Source organism: Argiope bruennichi, chromosome 4 (assembly GCF_947563725.1).
Source record: "Argiope bruennichi chromosome 4, qqArgBrue1.1, whole genome shotgun sequence".
NCBI lineage: Eukaryota > Metazoa > Arthropoda > Arachnida > Araneae > Araneidae > Argiope > Argiope bruennichi.
In genome coordinates, this window is record NC_079154.1 from 135,607,235 (window position 1) to 135,626,224 (window position 18,990).

Here is an 18,990-nt window from a genome sequence, read left to right on the forward strand (position 1 = left end):
CCACCCCGTAAAAAGGGTTGTGACGTTTATATAGCTAAGTCGTACTCTTGACCCTAGATGACGCTACTGAAAATATCACGAAGCGCACCCTTGCTTTAAAATCACTGACTCCTGAAGTCATTGGCATTATCTATGACAAGTTCCATTAGAAACAACAACGTTCTTTGAGACAATTGTTGAATAAATAATTCATATCGTATCCATGTATAATTTTGAAAGATATATGAAAATAACAATTTTTATATCTCAGGTGAAAATTTAAAAAAGAAACATTGATTGACATGTAACTTCTACCCTGATTTCAACTAATATATAAATATCATTTTTTTATAGCAAAGGTGACTAGTGTATTCAAAATAAATATATTTAATATTTCCATAAAACAGTAAGCACGTAAATAAACGCAGCAACTGAATATGATACTTTCATTTATTGTGAATGCTAATATTAATATTAAAATATTCTTTTTTTTTCGTATTTGTTAAAGTATTACTAAAATTCACAATATTGTGGAAAGGTTCCTTATCGAAATAGATTTATATGTTGTCTTTGGTGAATTTGTAGAAAGAAATCGCATGGAATGAAATTCATTCACTCGTTTAGCTTTTTTTCTCTGTTATTAGTCAAATAAAGGAAATAGATAACATTCACAAATATCACCAAGGTACAAATTAAATTTATTACTTATTTTTTGTATTAGGCCATTAAAATTAATAAAATTCATACTGAATCTCTTTGTTGTTACAGTTAATTATCACTGTTTATGTTCTCTTTAGGGGAAAATGAAAAAAAAAAAGATACATCATTCATCTAATCACTTTCTAATCTTTCTCGTAAACAATGTCTTCATCATTTAAATACAAACATTATACGATGCTTCTGTTTTGTAAAAACAATATCAAGTGTAAAAATCATCAAACAATTATTTCTGCTTTAAAACTTATTCTTTTACTTACACGGAGTCTTATTACTCAGGTTAAGACCTCGCTTTAAAACTATAATAAAATTGTATCACAACATTCCAGTTTATTTTTAAGAGAATAATTTATTTTCAATTTAATTTGGCAGCTATTATCTTGATGCATCAAAACATAAAGGGTTTCAAATTCACTGTGTAACTATATTTCATATTAAGTACGAAAAATCTAAATCTTTGTTCATTATTAATTTTGAAATGGACCTTAGTAACGTGAAAGGAAAATCCCCTTTTTCTATAAATGTGTTTGACATTTTGGAGAATGAAACAGTGCTTACATCCGATGGTAAAATGTATTATGATGTAATTTTGACAGGAAAACAAAGAGTTAGCTGAGGGATAAAAAGATGATTTAAATACAGTCCTTTCATTTTATATACAAGCAACATGTGCTTTTAACAAAGCACATGTAGTAGCAGACCAGAAAGTACACATTTTATAAGTTATATTTAGCTCCCTTTTTTATCAGCGGCCTTTTCTGTCTTTGCAACAAATGAAATCATTTTCCAACAAATAACCAAAATATGAGGGTCCCATCAATTAAGGTACAGTTTTTCATTTTGACTTTAATTTGTTTCCGTAAATAAAACTATAAAAGTGGATTTCAGAATAAAATTATACGTTCAGTATAATCAGTTACGACAAAACAAGAAATTGTAAATGAGAATTTGAGAGTAAATTGCTCGCAATTATTTGCCACCAGTTTTTCCATTCTTATAACTTTCGAGACAGGCACATAAGCTCTAGAATGATCGCCATAATTCGCTTCCAATGGCCTTATCGCCAAAATTCCTGTTGACTCTGGAAACTTCCATATTTACCGCCAAATGCACGAATTTCGTCGTCAGGAAATCGCCAAGTTTGTCCTGAAATTTCATAGGTTCATAGAAAGGTCATAGGTTGGGTATCCATTCAGCAACCCTCAGAATTGTCCGTAAAACTGTCTTCCTTATGATAGAACTACAGTGTCCGAAAAAATTATAAGGACACGCGAAAAATCGCCAAATCTAGAAGCCTTGTTTACAGAATCGTATTGAAATTTTTGCAGCAAAAATAGAAGTAAAACTAAAATATTTTATGCGTAAAGTAATTAACATTTTCAATTTTAAATCTGCTAAAATTTAAATTTTGATTTTTAAACCTAAATGAAAACGGAAAAAAGTATAAGGACATTGCTTTTTCTCCAGTAATTATTTAAAAATTTGCCTATTTGAAAGCATAAAATGACAATTCCGAGTTAAAAGATTCATTTGCGAAAAGAATTTCTCACTCGGCGACTTTCAGTGTGAATTTTTAAACGATGCCCAAAGGAACTCAACTTTCTGACTCTGAAAAAGGAAAAATTGTTGCTTTTCCAGAATGTGGATTAAGTGGATGGGAAATTTCAAAAAGAATCAAGAGATATAAAACGGTGGTTTATAATTTTCAAAAAAATCCTGGGATGTATGGTATGAAAAAGCGAACTGGGAGATCAGAATTTCTCACTCGTCGACAAAAAAGAATGATTGTAAGGAGAGCTTGCGAGAAAAGAGAAACCGCAAATGAAGTTAGACAAAATTTGAGTTTACCATGCTCAACAAGGACTGTTCAAAATGTTTTGAGTAAACATCCTCAAGTTTCTTATGGGAAATTAGTGTCACGCCCCCCTCTTACAAATCATCATAAGAAAAGAAGAGTTTACTTTGCCAAAAAGTAAATTTCTCTTGGTCAAAAGTGGGCTGATGTAATTTTTTTGGGACTAAAAAAAGTTTTATCTTGATGGACCTGATGGTTTTCGTTATTTTTGGTATGATCTGCGAAAGACCAAGGAAGTGTTTTCCAGTCGTCAATATGGTGGTGGCTCGTTTATGGTACGGGGCGCTTTTGCGGGAAATGGAACCACTCCAATTGTATTTATCAACCGTAAAATGAATTCGGATTAGTGTGTTGATATGTTAGGAGAAAGTTTGCTACTTGAAGCGCCACTAATTACTTCAGGGGACTATATTTTTCAGCAGGATAATGCTTAGATACACGTTTCTACGAGTGCAAAACTCTGGTTTGAAGCTAATTCTGTAAATTTACTTGATTGGCTGGCGAGAAGTCCCGATCTTAATCCAATCGAAAACTTATGGGGACTTCTAGCCCGAGAAGTTTATAAAAACGGCCCACAGTATCAATGTACACACGATCTTGTCGTCGCTATCAAAGACGCTTGGGAAAAAATATCTGTGGACATTTTAAAAGATCTTTCAGGATCTATGACCTCTCGGCTTATTCAAGTGATTGAAAAAAAAGGTAGTTTTCTTGATTATTGAAACATTTTTTTAAATATTTTACAACATGTCCTTATAATTTTTTTCCGTATTTCCTTTAATGTTAAATTTTGTAAAATCAATATTTTGAAGCTAAATTATGTTTTTTATGTGGTATAAGTGTTATCACAAAATTATGCAGCAGAAGTAAGAAATATAAAAAGTTCATTTAGGTGAAATGGAAATAAAGCATATTTTCATGCAATTACATGCTGTCCTTATACTTTTTTCGCGCACTGTATATGCACTGTGAAGCAGTATTAAAAAATTCGTATCATTATTCTTTAATTCATAAAAATTAAAGAAAATGTATGGAAATAAGATTGATATCTCCAGAAAGTCTATTTTTTAAATGATTTTTACATTATGTCTACATGATTTTTACATTATGTAGATTGGATGCCAGTTTCTAAATATTACTATGTTAGAAAGGCAAATTGATCTAATGTAAATTTTCTAAATCAATGGCCAAAATAAATAAATTCATCACACTTTTTGTTGTATAAAAAATTCTGTAATTTCTATTTCCAAATGATTTGAAGAAAACACTTTGAATTTGGAAATTTATGTTTTGTCTCAATTTTTTTCAGAAAAACGTATGTTGAATTTAAAGGAAAGTGTTATATGCAGTTAACGATGTTTTAATTCACAACTTCATAGTTTTGTGAATATGTAATTCTATGACTACTGAACAAATTGTAACGAAGTAGTTTGCTAAACATTCTTACACATATTTTTCCTAGACTATGCAAATACCGTAATTTTTCTAATAGGGTGACAGGAATTCTTTATTTAATATAGAAATCAGGAACTTGTTAACTTTCTTTCATTTTTAGTTAATTTATATATATATATATATATATATATATATATATATATATATATATATATATATATATATATATATATATAAATTAACATTACTTTCAATGCTTCACAAGAGAGAGTAAAAGATTATCTGGCGCACGTGAAGTATTATACAAGATTAATATAATCCGTTGCCAGGCTAGCATAATGCAATTCATTACTTGAATTGCAAGGAATTCAACGATCGAAAATGTCAAGTAAATCATTCTAGTTATGCTTCATTCAGATATAAATTAATAAAGGAAATTTATTAAAGATTATTATCTATTGTTTTAGTTACAGATGCCGTTATAACGGAATGAAAGCACGACAGAATGTTTTGATATCATCCAATAAACGTTATTCAAACTGATACGATAAACGATATTCTTTGATAACCATCAAACTATAATATTTTTTTTATCTTAAAGTGTCACTTCTGCTCTTTGTGAATACAGACTCACGATGAGATTAAAATAAGATTTGCTGGAAAATGAGTTAGAAATTCACTGATAAAAGTTTTAATGTTCTTCATTTCTTCTATAATATTTCTTCATTTTATGTCATCATACATTTATCTTAGAAACTAATAGTTAAATATCAAAACAATTCAATAGTTTTTTTTTATCAACAGACGAATATTTTGATTCACATTTATTTAACTTGATGATTTGGAAATAATGATAGTTAATTATATAAAGTTGACATCCATGCATTGAGATTGCGTATTATTATTCACGTGCATAAAAATTTAAAAAAATTAAACAGGAATATATTATTTATCATTTGAAAATGAACACAGTTGAAATAGTTAAATGAAATTCTACTTTCTATATTAGAAATTATATTCAATTCATAATTTTTTTTTCTGAGAGGTTAAAATGATAGTTAAAATAGTTCCATTTGACAGGAGTAATAACCAGAAACATCTAGATATTTCAAAATTAAAGAAAAATATTACTTTTGTTAAAAGTGAAATGCTTAAAATAAATGTTTTGAGCGAGTATAAACAGAGAATGATAGTCATTCTAGAACATTAGATTCTATTATTTCTAAAATTTCTATATCAAGATTCGACAAAAATAACATTTAAAATGTTGTAGAAGATATAAAGTATAAGTATATACATAATATTATTGTCATAGTTATACATATTACTGCATACTCCGTGCATACATATTATTATTGTCAACAATCAAATTCCCTCTTCTTCCGTAAATCGATAACCCTCAAAAATATGGATGAAATGACTAAAATGTGTTTAATGTGTGTAATAATTATATTAGAACAGGAGTGAAAGAAAAGGATCAGCTACACACTTCTCACCCATTGATTAAATTTTACGGTCTTATTAAATAGTAGTTCTCATATGAATGAAAAAAACGCTGATTATTACGTTAGAAATGAAGATTTACTCTAATAATGAATCTCAATGAATATTTACTCTTACATTTTCCTCAACTACCATTTATTAGCAAGAGGAGCGTCTCATAGATAATTCCATTTTTTATAAGGGAAGAGAGGTGATTGAAACTAATCTGAGAGTTTTTAATCAGTGGCCCAACAAAAGAAGGTTTGAATATCAACAATCTCTATGACACCCATACTAGTATTTGAGAGTACACATTGTAAATATAAAGCATCATAGGCAGAAAAGTTCAGAAACAGATAGATAGATCTTTCTTTGGATTGGGAATTTTTTTATGGAAAGATGAATTTTTTTTCTAAAAACAATCCATTGAGAATCTGACTTCGCATCGATTTGATGCATATTTTGGTTTGAAATATTATTTTTAGGTAGAATAATTGATTTTCGGATGAAGTTTATAAAATCTAATCTAATCATTTCTTGCATCATAATTACATCTAATCATCCATTTTAAAGGATCAATAAATGTAAATGGTTGTCATTTTTTATTATTAGAGGTTCCGTTGAAAATAAGCTGAGGAGTTATAATCAATGGCTGAATAAAAGAAGATTTGAATATCACCAATCTTAAGATCACCCATACTAGCATTTGAAAGTGCGTATTGTAAATGTAAAGCATAATGTATAGATAAGTTCAGAAACCGATATCCAAGATAGATCTAACTTTAGATTATAATTTTTTTTTGAAAAAATAATTTTTCTAAAAAACAATCTGTTCAGAGTCTGACTTCGCATCCATTTGAAGTATATTTTGGTTTTTGATTGTGTAATTCAGTTTCGGTGAAGTTTATAAAATAAAAAATAATCGTCCTTTTTAAAGAATCAACAGATTCAGATGTTTATCACTTTTTGTTATTAGAAAATAACAATTTGAAAAGTGCAGTCATTTATGGCCAGTATAACTCTTTCCAATGAATTAATTTTCCTTCCACAGTTACATACTTTGTATAATTTTTAATTACTTCTTTTTGCTAAAAATATCTTATTTTTAAATTTTCAACATATATGTTACTAAGATAGATTTTAAAATCTGATTTGTGTAAAAATGTGAACACATTTTTTATTATTTTTTTTTTCTAAAAATATCTTATTTTTAAATTTTCAACATATATGTTACTAAGATAGATTTTAAAATCTGATTTGTGTAAAAATGTGAACACATTTTTTATTACTTTTTTTTTTCTAAAAATATATTATTTTTAAATTTGCAACATATATGCTACTATGATATATTTTTAAATCTGATTTGTATAAAAAAGTGAAATTAAACGTCTTTCTAAAAGAAGCAAGACACTTAACCGCAGATACACCTCGAAAACTGTACTCATCTGATGACATAGATCTTCTATATAAGATAATGAAAAATATGTGGAACCTATCAAGAATGATATTTATTGGAATCTACCTGAAGAGCAAATCAGGGCTGATATATTTTACCTTGTATCTAATGTATTGAAAGCATTAAATGGCAGCATCGAATCCGATAATTTGCTATGTTATAAGACAATGTAGCAATCCTTAAATTGCTTTCAGTGAATCGTCTGAGCATTGACTCGATATTTCGAAATATTCAATACAGAGGTCGAGATCTATATCTTGTGTGCATCTATCACAGCATACAGCATTCAATTGATTGTGTAATGCTTTGAGATTGCTGAAACCTTAATACTGTAATCTCGCATTGGAATGGGCATATTAATGGGTTTATTGTTCAAAATTCCGAGTTGAAAAAGTCTCTCATTGGAATTAAACTGAATATATATTACAAATTTATATCGATTAAAATGAATCACAGAATGATTTTAATTTAATAGTATGTCATTTTTATCGACACTTTTATTTTTTCTGATTGTGTTGCCACAAATTGACAAAAATAAAATATTTTATTTATAAGAAAGATTAAAAATATTTTATGATAAAACAAGTAAGGAAATTACATTGAAATTTGAAAAGAGACAATCATATTGAAATCCAAATGGATAAAATTATTTTTAAATATTTAATTTAGGGTAACCGTTTTAAAGATAATAGAATTTTAACATGCTATAAAATTTGAAGGCTGGCAGGGCGATTTTGGCACGTGGTCACAAATTGGGTAGTAGATTATCACTCATTACAGATTTTCAAGAATTTCATTAGATTTTAATTCATTACGAAAGAGTACACATTTTTAAGTTTTCATTCCGTAAGACTGGAGTGTAGCTGGGCAAAAAACATTTTTACATAAACTTAAAATTAAAAAAAAGAACCTTTATGGCGATACCATTTTATTTTGATGGAATTCTTTTCTTTAATATAAATGAATTGCTTCAAACTTTTAAGCCCCATTTATGATAATGCTTTCTATTGTTGTAACAGAATTCAAATCAAAATGACTATATCATCAAGTATTTCGTTTATTTGTTTTTACTCTTATTAATGTATTATTAAAAAATGCTTTTTATAATTAGAAGTTTTACTTTCGCTAAAATTAACATGATAATGTTTTTAGAGAGACGATCTTTTTGTCAATATTGTGATGTAAATACATTAAGTAAAAAATGTATCAATAATGTAACTAAGTAAAGAATGCAATAATATTTCCTCACCAAGCCCTACGAAAACAAGCCATATGAATAATGCCTAAAACCTTCTCTGCCACGATATTTAAGATGAAGATTGGAATCTCCTGATATTTTGTTTTAATTATGTTGCAAATTATAATGAAACGATTTAAATACGCTTGGTGAATTGCAGAAAAAATTATATATTTTGATTCTCTGGCAATCAGTTTTATATCTGTAATTTTTGCAGATCATGTAGGGAAACATCATTTTTACTTTAATTTCAATGTCGGCCGGTTCATTTGGATTCCTTGCGTTATTTAAAAAAAAAAAAAAAAAAAAAAAAAAACCACTTTTCTTTCTGATATGTCAGGATGTTGAAAGAATGTATATTAAACTTTCATCAGTCCCATTCTGTAATCGCAGTTTAAATATGAAAATATTGGAATTCCCCGGCCTCGAAACTCAGCTGTTATTAGACTGCATATTTCACTATTTATTAATATTGTTCGTAACTTTTTGGATTCTGGAGTAAATGTTCTCAATTCAAGTTTGCTAAAGATTTATCCCTATGTGCGCCTATTTCAAGCAAAATTTGACATCACCGTTGAAGGATCTTCCCGATATATATATAATAAGACCTGAATTACAATATAAATATTTTTCTGAATTGTATTTGTTCTCTTTCTCAATTGACTTTTTTTAAATATTTAAAAAGAATATAAATCTTTAGATCACTTGAATGAAAAGAATTATTCATTCATTTTAAAGAGGGAATTAAATTTTAGATCCCTGAAGAAATTCCCATTTTTTCATTTCAGTTTGATATACTAGGTAACTTGATTGATTTGATACTAGGCAACTTAATCGTCTCATGATGATGTCGTTTTTAAGATATTTGAACAAAATTTTGCCAAACTATTTTACTTGATTCTGTAACATGATTTACAATTTAACCTTTAGGTTTATATTTATTTATTTTATGAATCTTTAAGATAAATAAACTCGTTGATTATCAATAAATATTTTGATTTTTCTCAGAAAATTCAGAATATTTTAAAAACATTTAGAGTTATTAAAATACGAGCAAAAATAATGAAATATGATCATTAGTTGCATAACATGTTTAACATAGATGCAAATTTCATTGATTTAATTAAAAATATTTATAATTTCAAAGTTAATAACATTTTTATTAAAATTTCACTAAAATTTTATTTTTATTCCCCATTGCAATAAAAATTTCTTTATCTAAAATTTTATAAATTTCACAAAAAAAGTGCTACGAAGATAGTCGCATATCTTACCTGCAATGATGCTTATATTCCCTTACGCTTTATATTTTGAGAAAAAAAATTTTATTATTATTTTTTCAATTTTCAAACCTTATTTGAAAACTATTTGTTCCAAGCATTTTGTATTTTAGAATTGATTTCTCTCATCTTAATAACCAAATGCCTCCCCTCCTTTTGACAAAATGAAATAAAAATTCACGAGCAAACTGATCATTAATTTCTGAATAATAAAAATATTCCATTTCATTTCAAAAATTTTCTCCATTCTCGTTAAGTATAAAGTAAGGGAGTGAAAAATTTATTACTGTATTTTACTTTCACATATAGAAAATAAGCTAAATTAGATTTAAGCATGCCAAAAATATACCGACTGTTAAAACATTGGAAATTGTTTTTTAGCTTATATATCAAAGCTCGTCTGCTTAGGACTTCTGGAAAATCAAACCAATCCACTTTAAGAGATCATTTTTCTTCTTGAAATCAGCTTACTTTGGCTCTTAGAAAAACATTGACTAAAGCACTTGCTTAGTTGGAAATTGGTTGGACGCATCTCCATGCTGCCTGCTTAGAATTCCAAACAAAGATTTAAAATTGGTTTCTTAAAATGATTTCCATGGACTAATTTCCGTTAATCATTTAGTATTTATTTTAAGAGTAAGATATTTACTCAAGTGATTGCTATCATATCCATCTAAACAATAAGAAAAAGAAAGATAATGGTTTAAGATGCCATTAGATGATAATTTAATGGTCCCTATTAAATTTTTATCTTTCGAAAGCAGCATTTTAAGAGTTAATACAATATAAACAATAAATACAGCTCCTCAATAACATTTGTATTAAACAATGACTAATTCTTCATTTTCAAAAATTCATAATTACTGACAATGCTTTCTTTAAAGATGAGCATTTTAATTTCATATTTCGTAAATTGATTTTTTTTAGAATTTTAATGGTATTATTACATTTTAATGATTATTCATAGATAATATATTTTCAATACAAAAATGACAATAAATAAAACAAGAGCAATTTAAAACGAAATGTAAATAAAGGCGCTATAAAAAAAGTGCACTTGAAATTTTTCCAGAATGTATGATAGTTTCATAGTTAATAAACAAAAAATATAAATGTATCTCACATGCGGGGATTCTACATAATGCTTTCAATTTATAATATATTAGAATTTTTTCTAGAATACAGGCTTTAAGTCTCTATTAAATTATTACCTTTTATTAGAATACTTTACTATAAAGGCTTATTATAGAATAAATAAGAGAACTCTTGCAACAAATGCAATTCATTTTTAAAAATGTCTACAATAACGATTCACTATTTTAATTAAGAAAGAAATGATAGTAATCAACTGTTTTTATTAATTATACTCATTTTAAATTTACATTTCATTAATAAAAATTCTGAAATATTTATTAAAATAGGAATAATGATCTGTTAATAACTTTGCTGTCATGAAATAATGTTGGAATAAATAGAAATTTGTAATTCACATGAAAAAAAAAACTTTTTTTAAAATATTTGTAAGTCTCTAGACTGAATTCTAATTCTAGACTAAATTCTGAATTATATATAAAATAACTGCAGAAGTATAGAATACCAATCATCTTGGATTTAAAATGCAAACTTGGATTAAAGACGATTATAAATACAAGTTCGTCAAATGACACAAAAAGATTGTGACGCAGTAAAATTCCTTGTAATTTAAACATATTTTGTCAATGAAATATCTCTAAGATAAATTGATTACCGAAATATAGGAAGTTAAGTAAAAAATGAGATAAGAAAATAAAAATCCAATTTATAGTATTTATTTTTTAAAAATTACATAGAATCTATCATTTTATAGGGGTCAATAAATGAACACACCCCTCATTTAAACATGGATGTAACATTTTGTTTTACAGGGTTGAAAATGTGTGTTATTGCGTGAAAATAATAACAAACGTTTTTCGGGAAAATATTTTTGAAACCATTTGAATCGGCGAAACAATTTCGATTTTCCTTTTTCGAAACTTAGGTTTTCAAATTATAAATAATATATTCTGATGCAAAGACTTTTTTTAACAAATTTTACATAACTTAAAGTGCCCGAAGAGATAGAAAGAAAGAACAGAAATAGAAAAAGTTTCGTCATACAAGCATGCTATATTATTGCTTTAGTATATTTCTGATATTGACTTCTGCATGCGTCACAGACCAACCTTTTGCTTTTAATTGGTTCGCATGTGAAATGTTTCCTCGCCATCACATCTGGATTTGAAAGAGAGCTGCGTCAAGTTTCAGATTTTATTTTAGTTTCAGTGGCTCCAACAAGCCTACTCTTTGAGACATTTGCGAAAGCTTGGCTGATTTTCTGTAAATCGGTATAGATATTTTTCGAAATCGGAGGAGGAAAAAAAGAGATAAATCAATTTATCAATGATTAATGCATTGTTGCCATATTGCAAATGATCATTATAACCGGTAAATTTTAAATTTTTTTTTCTGGCGATAATAAATTGCATTAATTATGTCAAAAAGTTGCAAAAGTCTCTGTATATTGAAGGAAAGTCAGGAAGAGCTCTATGTTTAAAATTAAAAGCTTATTAACACCTTTTCAGTTGAGGCAGTTAAACTGCGAAATACACGTAAGAGATTGACAGATAAAATTATTCATATTATGTCTGAGATTTAATACATTTTTCCATAAAGTGGAGACAATTATTGCAACTAAAATATAACTTATGATTCTCATAATCCTTTTTGTTTGAGACTCTTGTCTTGTTAAACTTAATATAATATACCCAGACTTAAGTATAGAAATCACACTGACTATTCCGGAATATTTAAAACAGTATAATCCATTTTTACGTCATTTGACATAAGATGACATTCCAGACATTGAGACAGCAATTAATGATAAAAAAAATATTTTATTTTACAAACATTTTCTTGAAATGAAAATACGTTTCTTCTCAGAATTTCTTAATTCCCCTCATTTGGAATTCTGTTCTTTTGAAACCTGTGGAACTCTTTGATCACTAATATCATTCGTAAAAATTTTTTTAAAGAATATTTGGAAACAAATCTTTTGAAAACTGTAATTTAGCTCATCCAAGACAACTCTTTATGTTGCTTTCTAATTAGAATTCTTCTGTGACCAAGCACTTTATTCAAAATTTCAAAATTTCAAACGCGCCAAGATCGATGTTCTCGCCCCTCAAAATAAATAAATAAATGCTATCCCGCTGGTATGGCACGGAAATGTGCAGCGAAGGGTGCTAGTTCAAGCGTCCGTCATCTCAGCGCGGTTCAAAATTATTTGTATTTGATCCGTCCCGAAATAGTCGGAGTGTTGCTTTAAAACAGAGTTTTAATCTAATAAATGACACGAAACTAACTCTATAAACTACTCCAAATAATGATATCTTGAGAATACATATACTTTAAATTTATAAATAAAATATGGGAAATCTTCAAAATTTTCTTTTATATTTTTGCTTTACATTTGTAAGTTCAAAAATTGGAAATATATCTATATAAAAGAGTGAATTAAAATTTAAATCATTTTCATCCAAATTTTAATACTATTATTTTGATTCACTTAGATATTTTACGAGAATTATTATTCAAAATTCAATAATGAAGAAGTTCTCGCAGTGTTACTCTTCATAGTCAGTATAATTTTTAAATTATTCAAAAAAATTTGATTCCTTCGTATTCCCATAATAGTTAGAGTTGTAGCAGTTGCATTACTCTTATCTCTTTTGGATACTAGATCCCAGTCTCTGTTATTCTTGTCAACTATTACTTTCTTAAATATTTAAAAAGTTATTTGAATAACTTAATTTTTTTATTAGAATTAATTTATTGATAACCTTCTAATTTGTCAATGCAATCATCTATTCTATTTCAGTATTTTTTATCATGAGATTCAAAACCAATAAAATCTGATAATTAATTTTATTTCTTTGCACTAGTTGCTGATATAATATTCCTGGTTTTAATTTCGATTGGAAATCTTACACTAATGGACAAAAGAATTCTGTTTATCGGCACCTACAACCAAAACTTGTGAATTATTTTCTTTTTTACTCACTGCTTTTGTTATGGAAAGAAGATAAATTGAAACAATATAAATAAGTAAAAGTAATAATGACAATGCCTTTTATTACGACCCAATTTTCATGAATGTTTTTGATCAACAAATATCCAATTTATTCGTGGAAATATATTTATTCTAGAATATAAAAAAAATTAATATTCTAAGGGGGAAAAGTCTTTAATTAGAAATAATTTTCAATTCAGTATTTTCTTCAAATATCAAATAGTGTATAAGAAAAGTTGTAATTCCTATGATTTTTCACGTTTGATCTCCGTTTTTCGGAAATAATTCATTTTTTTCTCCTTCTGATTTCATTGAATCTAAATGGTTTTCTTTGTAAGTGCTTCGAAGGATTAATTAACGTACTCTCGAACACGAATGCTTCAATATTCTTTTTCAATAAGTATAATATACTATCTTTTCCACACATTAAAATATTTTCTCTTTGAGGATTTTCATTTTGTTTTGCCTTTTCTTTTCGGGCACTTTAAAATTTCGGTTTGATAGCATAATGCATATATTAAAATTACAACACTTGGCATGAATAACAGAAGGCTAATTGATCGTTATTAAAGAGAATAAATGTCATTGGCTAATTCAATCATCAGCAATAAAGGCTGCTATGTGTTGAATGTAATCAAGTTCTTATTATTACGATTAAAAATAAATTTTGAATAACTCATTAAAGCTGATTTAACAGTGATATTTCACCCTATAGATTTCAACTCTGATAATCTTGACATGAAGTCCAGTCATGCAAATTTTACCGTACACCTCAGTGCGTGTCGAAGTAGATAATTCGCTTGTCAAATAATTGGAAGAAAACGCCGGTGGTTTTCATCTATCAGAGTGGAATTACTATTTTTATTTTGGTGAAATCTCTACGATCGACGACTATATATAAGATGACTGAATAACATTCAGAATTAAAATGATTAGTCTAATGATCAGAGCAGAGACATGTTCAATTAGATAGGAGCAAATTTAATATATTAGAAATGAGATAAAAAATAGTTTTAACAGAGTAGATATGAATAATTATGTTACAAATACAAATGGCATATTACGTATATTATTATTAACAAATATCGAAATCACTTTAAAAAAAAATTCAGCTCCATTATTTAACATTATATAAATTGGATTTTTTTTCTTTTGCTTACCATTTAATATAGTGCTTATGTAAACAAATACTAGAGAAGCAAAAATTTAACAGAAGCTTCATTTAACATTACATTAAACAAGCAATACTTAAGAGTAATCTTTACTTCCAGAGTTTTCTTAATAATGAAACTATATAATATTTCTATATACCCTTATTCATTTGGTTTAGCTTTTTTCACCATCTTCTATATCCAAACAGAAATATTTAAAAAAAGATTCAAAATGTCACAGGGTATTTTTATATGAATTAGTACTGAAAATACGTTTTCAGAAGCATGAACAGACGCGCATGCTCGAGGCGATCTCTTTACCTTCGTTCTTTTTACTGTTTCACTTATATTCTGAGAGAAGCTTCTTTCCTTTCAAATAAAAGCACTCTTCTGAATCACACTTTTGAAACGGCTCAATAGAAGCAGACGTATTTTAAAATATACGCGTTCATTTTTACATAAACTTCAGTAAGAATATACATGCTCAATGTAAAATAAAAGTGACAATAATTTTTAATTGAAACTCTTGTATTGGGAGAAAGAAATTGATACGCTGAATAATATTCTTGGTGAAATGCTGTCTATGATAACACAGACATATATTTACATCTAGATTGCATGGCGAATAATATATTTCTTCATAAGTACTCTGTCAACTGGAATGAAATTCTCACCACAACTTTCATTATCTTATCTGTGACAACCACATATTAGATAATGTTAACAAATAACAGCCCATCCATACGAGCATATCTTCTGGTTATAATAATATGGGTTGTTGTTTTTTCGAAAAGTAAATCAGAGATCAGATTCGTATAAGCCAGTATGTAATTTCTTCAATAATAATGTCTAATTTATGAATCGACTCGAATTGCATTTGAGACAATCGCAAATGCCAAATAAAATTAATATACAATCGATTAGGAAATGACTCTTTTGTTTTTTTCAAAACTTTTTCCCAAATGGAGTGAAAACAATTCGTTGGTTGATTCAGACTAATATGTTAGACTATTCACTGTTAGGAGAAATATTTTCTAACTATAAAATTTATTGAATTTATAGAAATTCTCTGCATTACACCCACGAATGCATTACACGAACTAATGTTTTTTTTTAACATAATATGTTTTGTCACACATTCAGTAAGCATTTATAGTTCTGGAATTTATATAAATTAGAAACAATTAAACAATAAGCAAATTATTATTTATAGAAATTTTCTTTTATATGAACTGAAATTCAAGCCCTAATTATAGTTTACTTTCAGGTCAATATTAATAATTTCTTTCCATATATCTTCTGGTAATTCATTCTGAATTTTAAAGCATAAGAAAAACAACATGAAGAAAGATTCACGTCGCTTTAATATAAATTTTCTTGATTAAATATAAATTAATATAAAACAAATACGCAATATGATTTCTCAATTTGAAGAGACAATTGCATCCGAAACTTAAGCTTATGAGGATATTACATTCATTTGCTTCTTCGCTTCTCTTAGTATTCATTAACAAGTTGAGTATTTGCTATGTGTGCGAATGCGATTCATCTATTTTAGGGTTTGGCAAACTTACGATGAATAAAATAATGTCTCCAGAGAAACAAATGTGTATGTGTATTTATTTGCTTTTGAAAGTAATACTATTTATTTAAAACGTATAATTATTAATCAATAGGCAAAGGCATTCAGTGGAATGTTATTGTAATCAGGAATCTGTAATTATTTCTATTTTAAAGCATTATTGTTCGCATTATATGAAATTATTATTTCAAGTTTCAAATTAAATGTCATATGTTAATAAATACAGTAATACTACAAAACCATTTGCGTAGGATATTTTATGTAGAGACAAAGGTATTGAGATTTATACTTGAAGCGAATACAATTTTATAACACTAGGGACTCTAAAGACTTTTCTGCACATTTTTTTCTTCTTTTCAAGGTAAAAAAAAAAAAAAAAAAATAGAAAATAAATTAATATTAAGAAACTAATTAAAAATAGAGCCTTTTTCAACTATAAAGAAATATATCTATTTCAAATATTTCTTTAGTAAATTTTAAATAGATATTTTCTAGCAAAAAATGCTTCTCAATTTAGCTTTAAAACAAATAATAATAATAATAATTTTAGCTTTAAAATAAAACTGGAATTTTTTTCATAATTCCAGTTTCATTTCACATTATTCCATGTCGGGTCGTGACCCGTTTTCTTTGAAGCCTCTTTTATTTATATTGTATCCTTCCCTTAAATATTTCTTCAAAAGTCATAAATGTTTAGTTTTTGCGATATCTGAATACCATTTTTTAACTGATAAAGAATTAAAATTATTTCGTATATAACAAATAATGATAATAAAATAACTAAATAATGAAACAAATAATGAAAATAATACATTATTTTTCTTCCTCGTTGAGACAAATTGACAAATAAAAACTTTGAGACAGGGAGTTTTAGAAATAGAAAATACAACCAAGGATTAGGAATGACGTAAGTGTGTATTCTTAAAAATTGGCTTATTTTCACTTTTTGTTCTTTCGAATGTATCTTTGCATTTAAATAAATTTAAATTATCAATAAATCGCAAAACTATTTGATTACTTACCGCGATGATGCACATCCTTGGACCTTCTAGAATCCAATAGTAAGGGCTTAAAGCATAGCCCCACCAACACCTAAGAAAGATTCATTTACAAAACTTAGTGATTATGCAGAACTTAAGAAAACAACCCATTAAATATAGCAAATTCAATACAAACAAACATTTTACATCTAAAATAACCAGCAGGAACGCGCTCTCCAAACTTCCTCGCATACTCTCTAATAAAAGTGTTTTCTTCCGCACCCTTCAAAAATTTTTTTTGAACCTTGTGTAAGGCAGAGAACGCCTTGCATTCCATTAGCGTGCAATAGTTACAAAATATTAGCCTTTGGGAAGAATTTATCATTCTTATTGAATTTATTGAGTCATCCCCGGCTAAATTTCTGGTGATTTGAGACATGCAGTTAAAAGTACACAGAAACCAAATTTATGTTTTAGATACGTTTTTTCCCTTAAAATTGAAAGAAAAATTTGACGCTCTACTATAATTGTAATGCGTCAATTTTGCGAATATTGCGTTTTTGAATGAACGCGTTTACATGTTTCTGGAAGTATAGACAGGCATGATCAGCCCCTTGTTTGCCAAAATTTGATAGATATCCACAATATATATATATATATATATATATATATATATATATATATATATATATATATATATATATATATATATATATATATGTGTGTGTGTGTGTGTGTGTGTGTGTGTGTGTGTGTGTGTGTGTGTGTGTGTGTGTGTGTGTTAAATTTGTGCACCAAATGTCATCCGTCTAACTCTCTTGGTTTTGTAGCTATCGAGCTAATTTATATTCGAACAGATGGACAGACAATCATCATCTGAATAGATTTTGCTCGATATTTGCTAAAAATCTACACACTTGGTCTAAAGACCGTATTCCAAATGTCACCCATCTAGCTCAAAGCATTTTTAAGTTGTCTTTGTTAAGGGTGGGCAGACGGAATGAGATATAATGCCAAAAATATGTTTTCCGAACTCGGAGAGCCTCAAACGTGGAGATTCGCCAAAACCTCAAGTTCGACTTGGTATACAAGAAAATAAAAAGTAAAAAATATTTGAAGGAGAATGAACCAAACTGAAACATTATAGAATGATACTATTTTAGGACATTATGCCTTTTTTTTATTTCTCTAATATATTTTGAATAAAGAGAATTATGTCTTCAGACTTTATTCCTTTGAAATATTACAAATGGGCCGGCGTCCTGGCATAGGGGTAGCGAGTCTTCCCTGTGATCTAGGCGTCCTGGGTTCAAGCATGGCTGTTCTTCATCTGTTCTATCTGTGAGATGTATGAATGTGCCCCCCTGTAAAAAGGGGTGCGAATGTGATGCGTGAGTAGCTGAGACGTACTCTTAGCCCTTGTGGGCGCTACTAAAACAAGAGACGCTCCCTTGGCTTAAAATCAATGACTTCGTCAGCGAGCTTGTCCATGGTAAGTGCCATTAGAAACAACAACAATTATAAATGGACTCTATGATGTTAAAATGAAGGAAACCGACCGAAAAATAACCTTTTTCATGTCAAATTTTTATTTCACTTTCACGTGAAAGCATTTTACTATTTAATACTGCTACTATTCTTGATTTTTTTCTTTACTTTAATTTAAAAACCCATCACAATGTGTATAATATATTTCAATGAAATACAAATACTTATATTTTAAAACAAAAATATTCACATTTGATAAGATTCTTAAAAAAATAAATTTTTAAAACAAAAAAGCATGATT

At 27.8% G+C, this 18,990-nt stretch overlaps 1 protein-coding gene across 1 annotated transcript in view; it reads right to left on the reverse strand.

Annotated features, from left to right (window-relative positions):
- Positions 1 to 18,990, reverse strand: part of LOC129966465 (PDF receptor-like) — a 139,911-nt gene that overhangs the window by 23,957 nt on the left and 96,964 nt on the right. Inside the window, exon 10 of the mRNA XM_056080889.1 lies at positions 17,244 to 17,313. Within this exon, the coding sequence (XP_055936864.1) occupies positions 17,244 to 17,313 (70 nt within the window). The remainder of the gene's footprint in view (positions 1 to 17,243; positions 17,314 to 18,990) is intronic.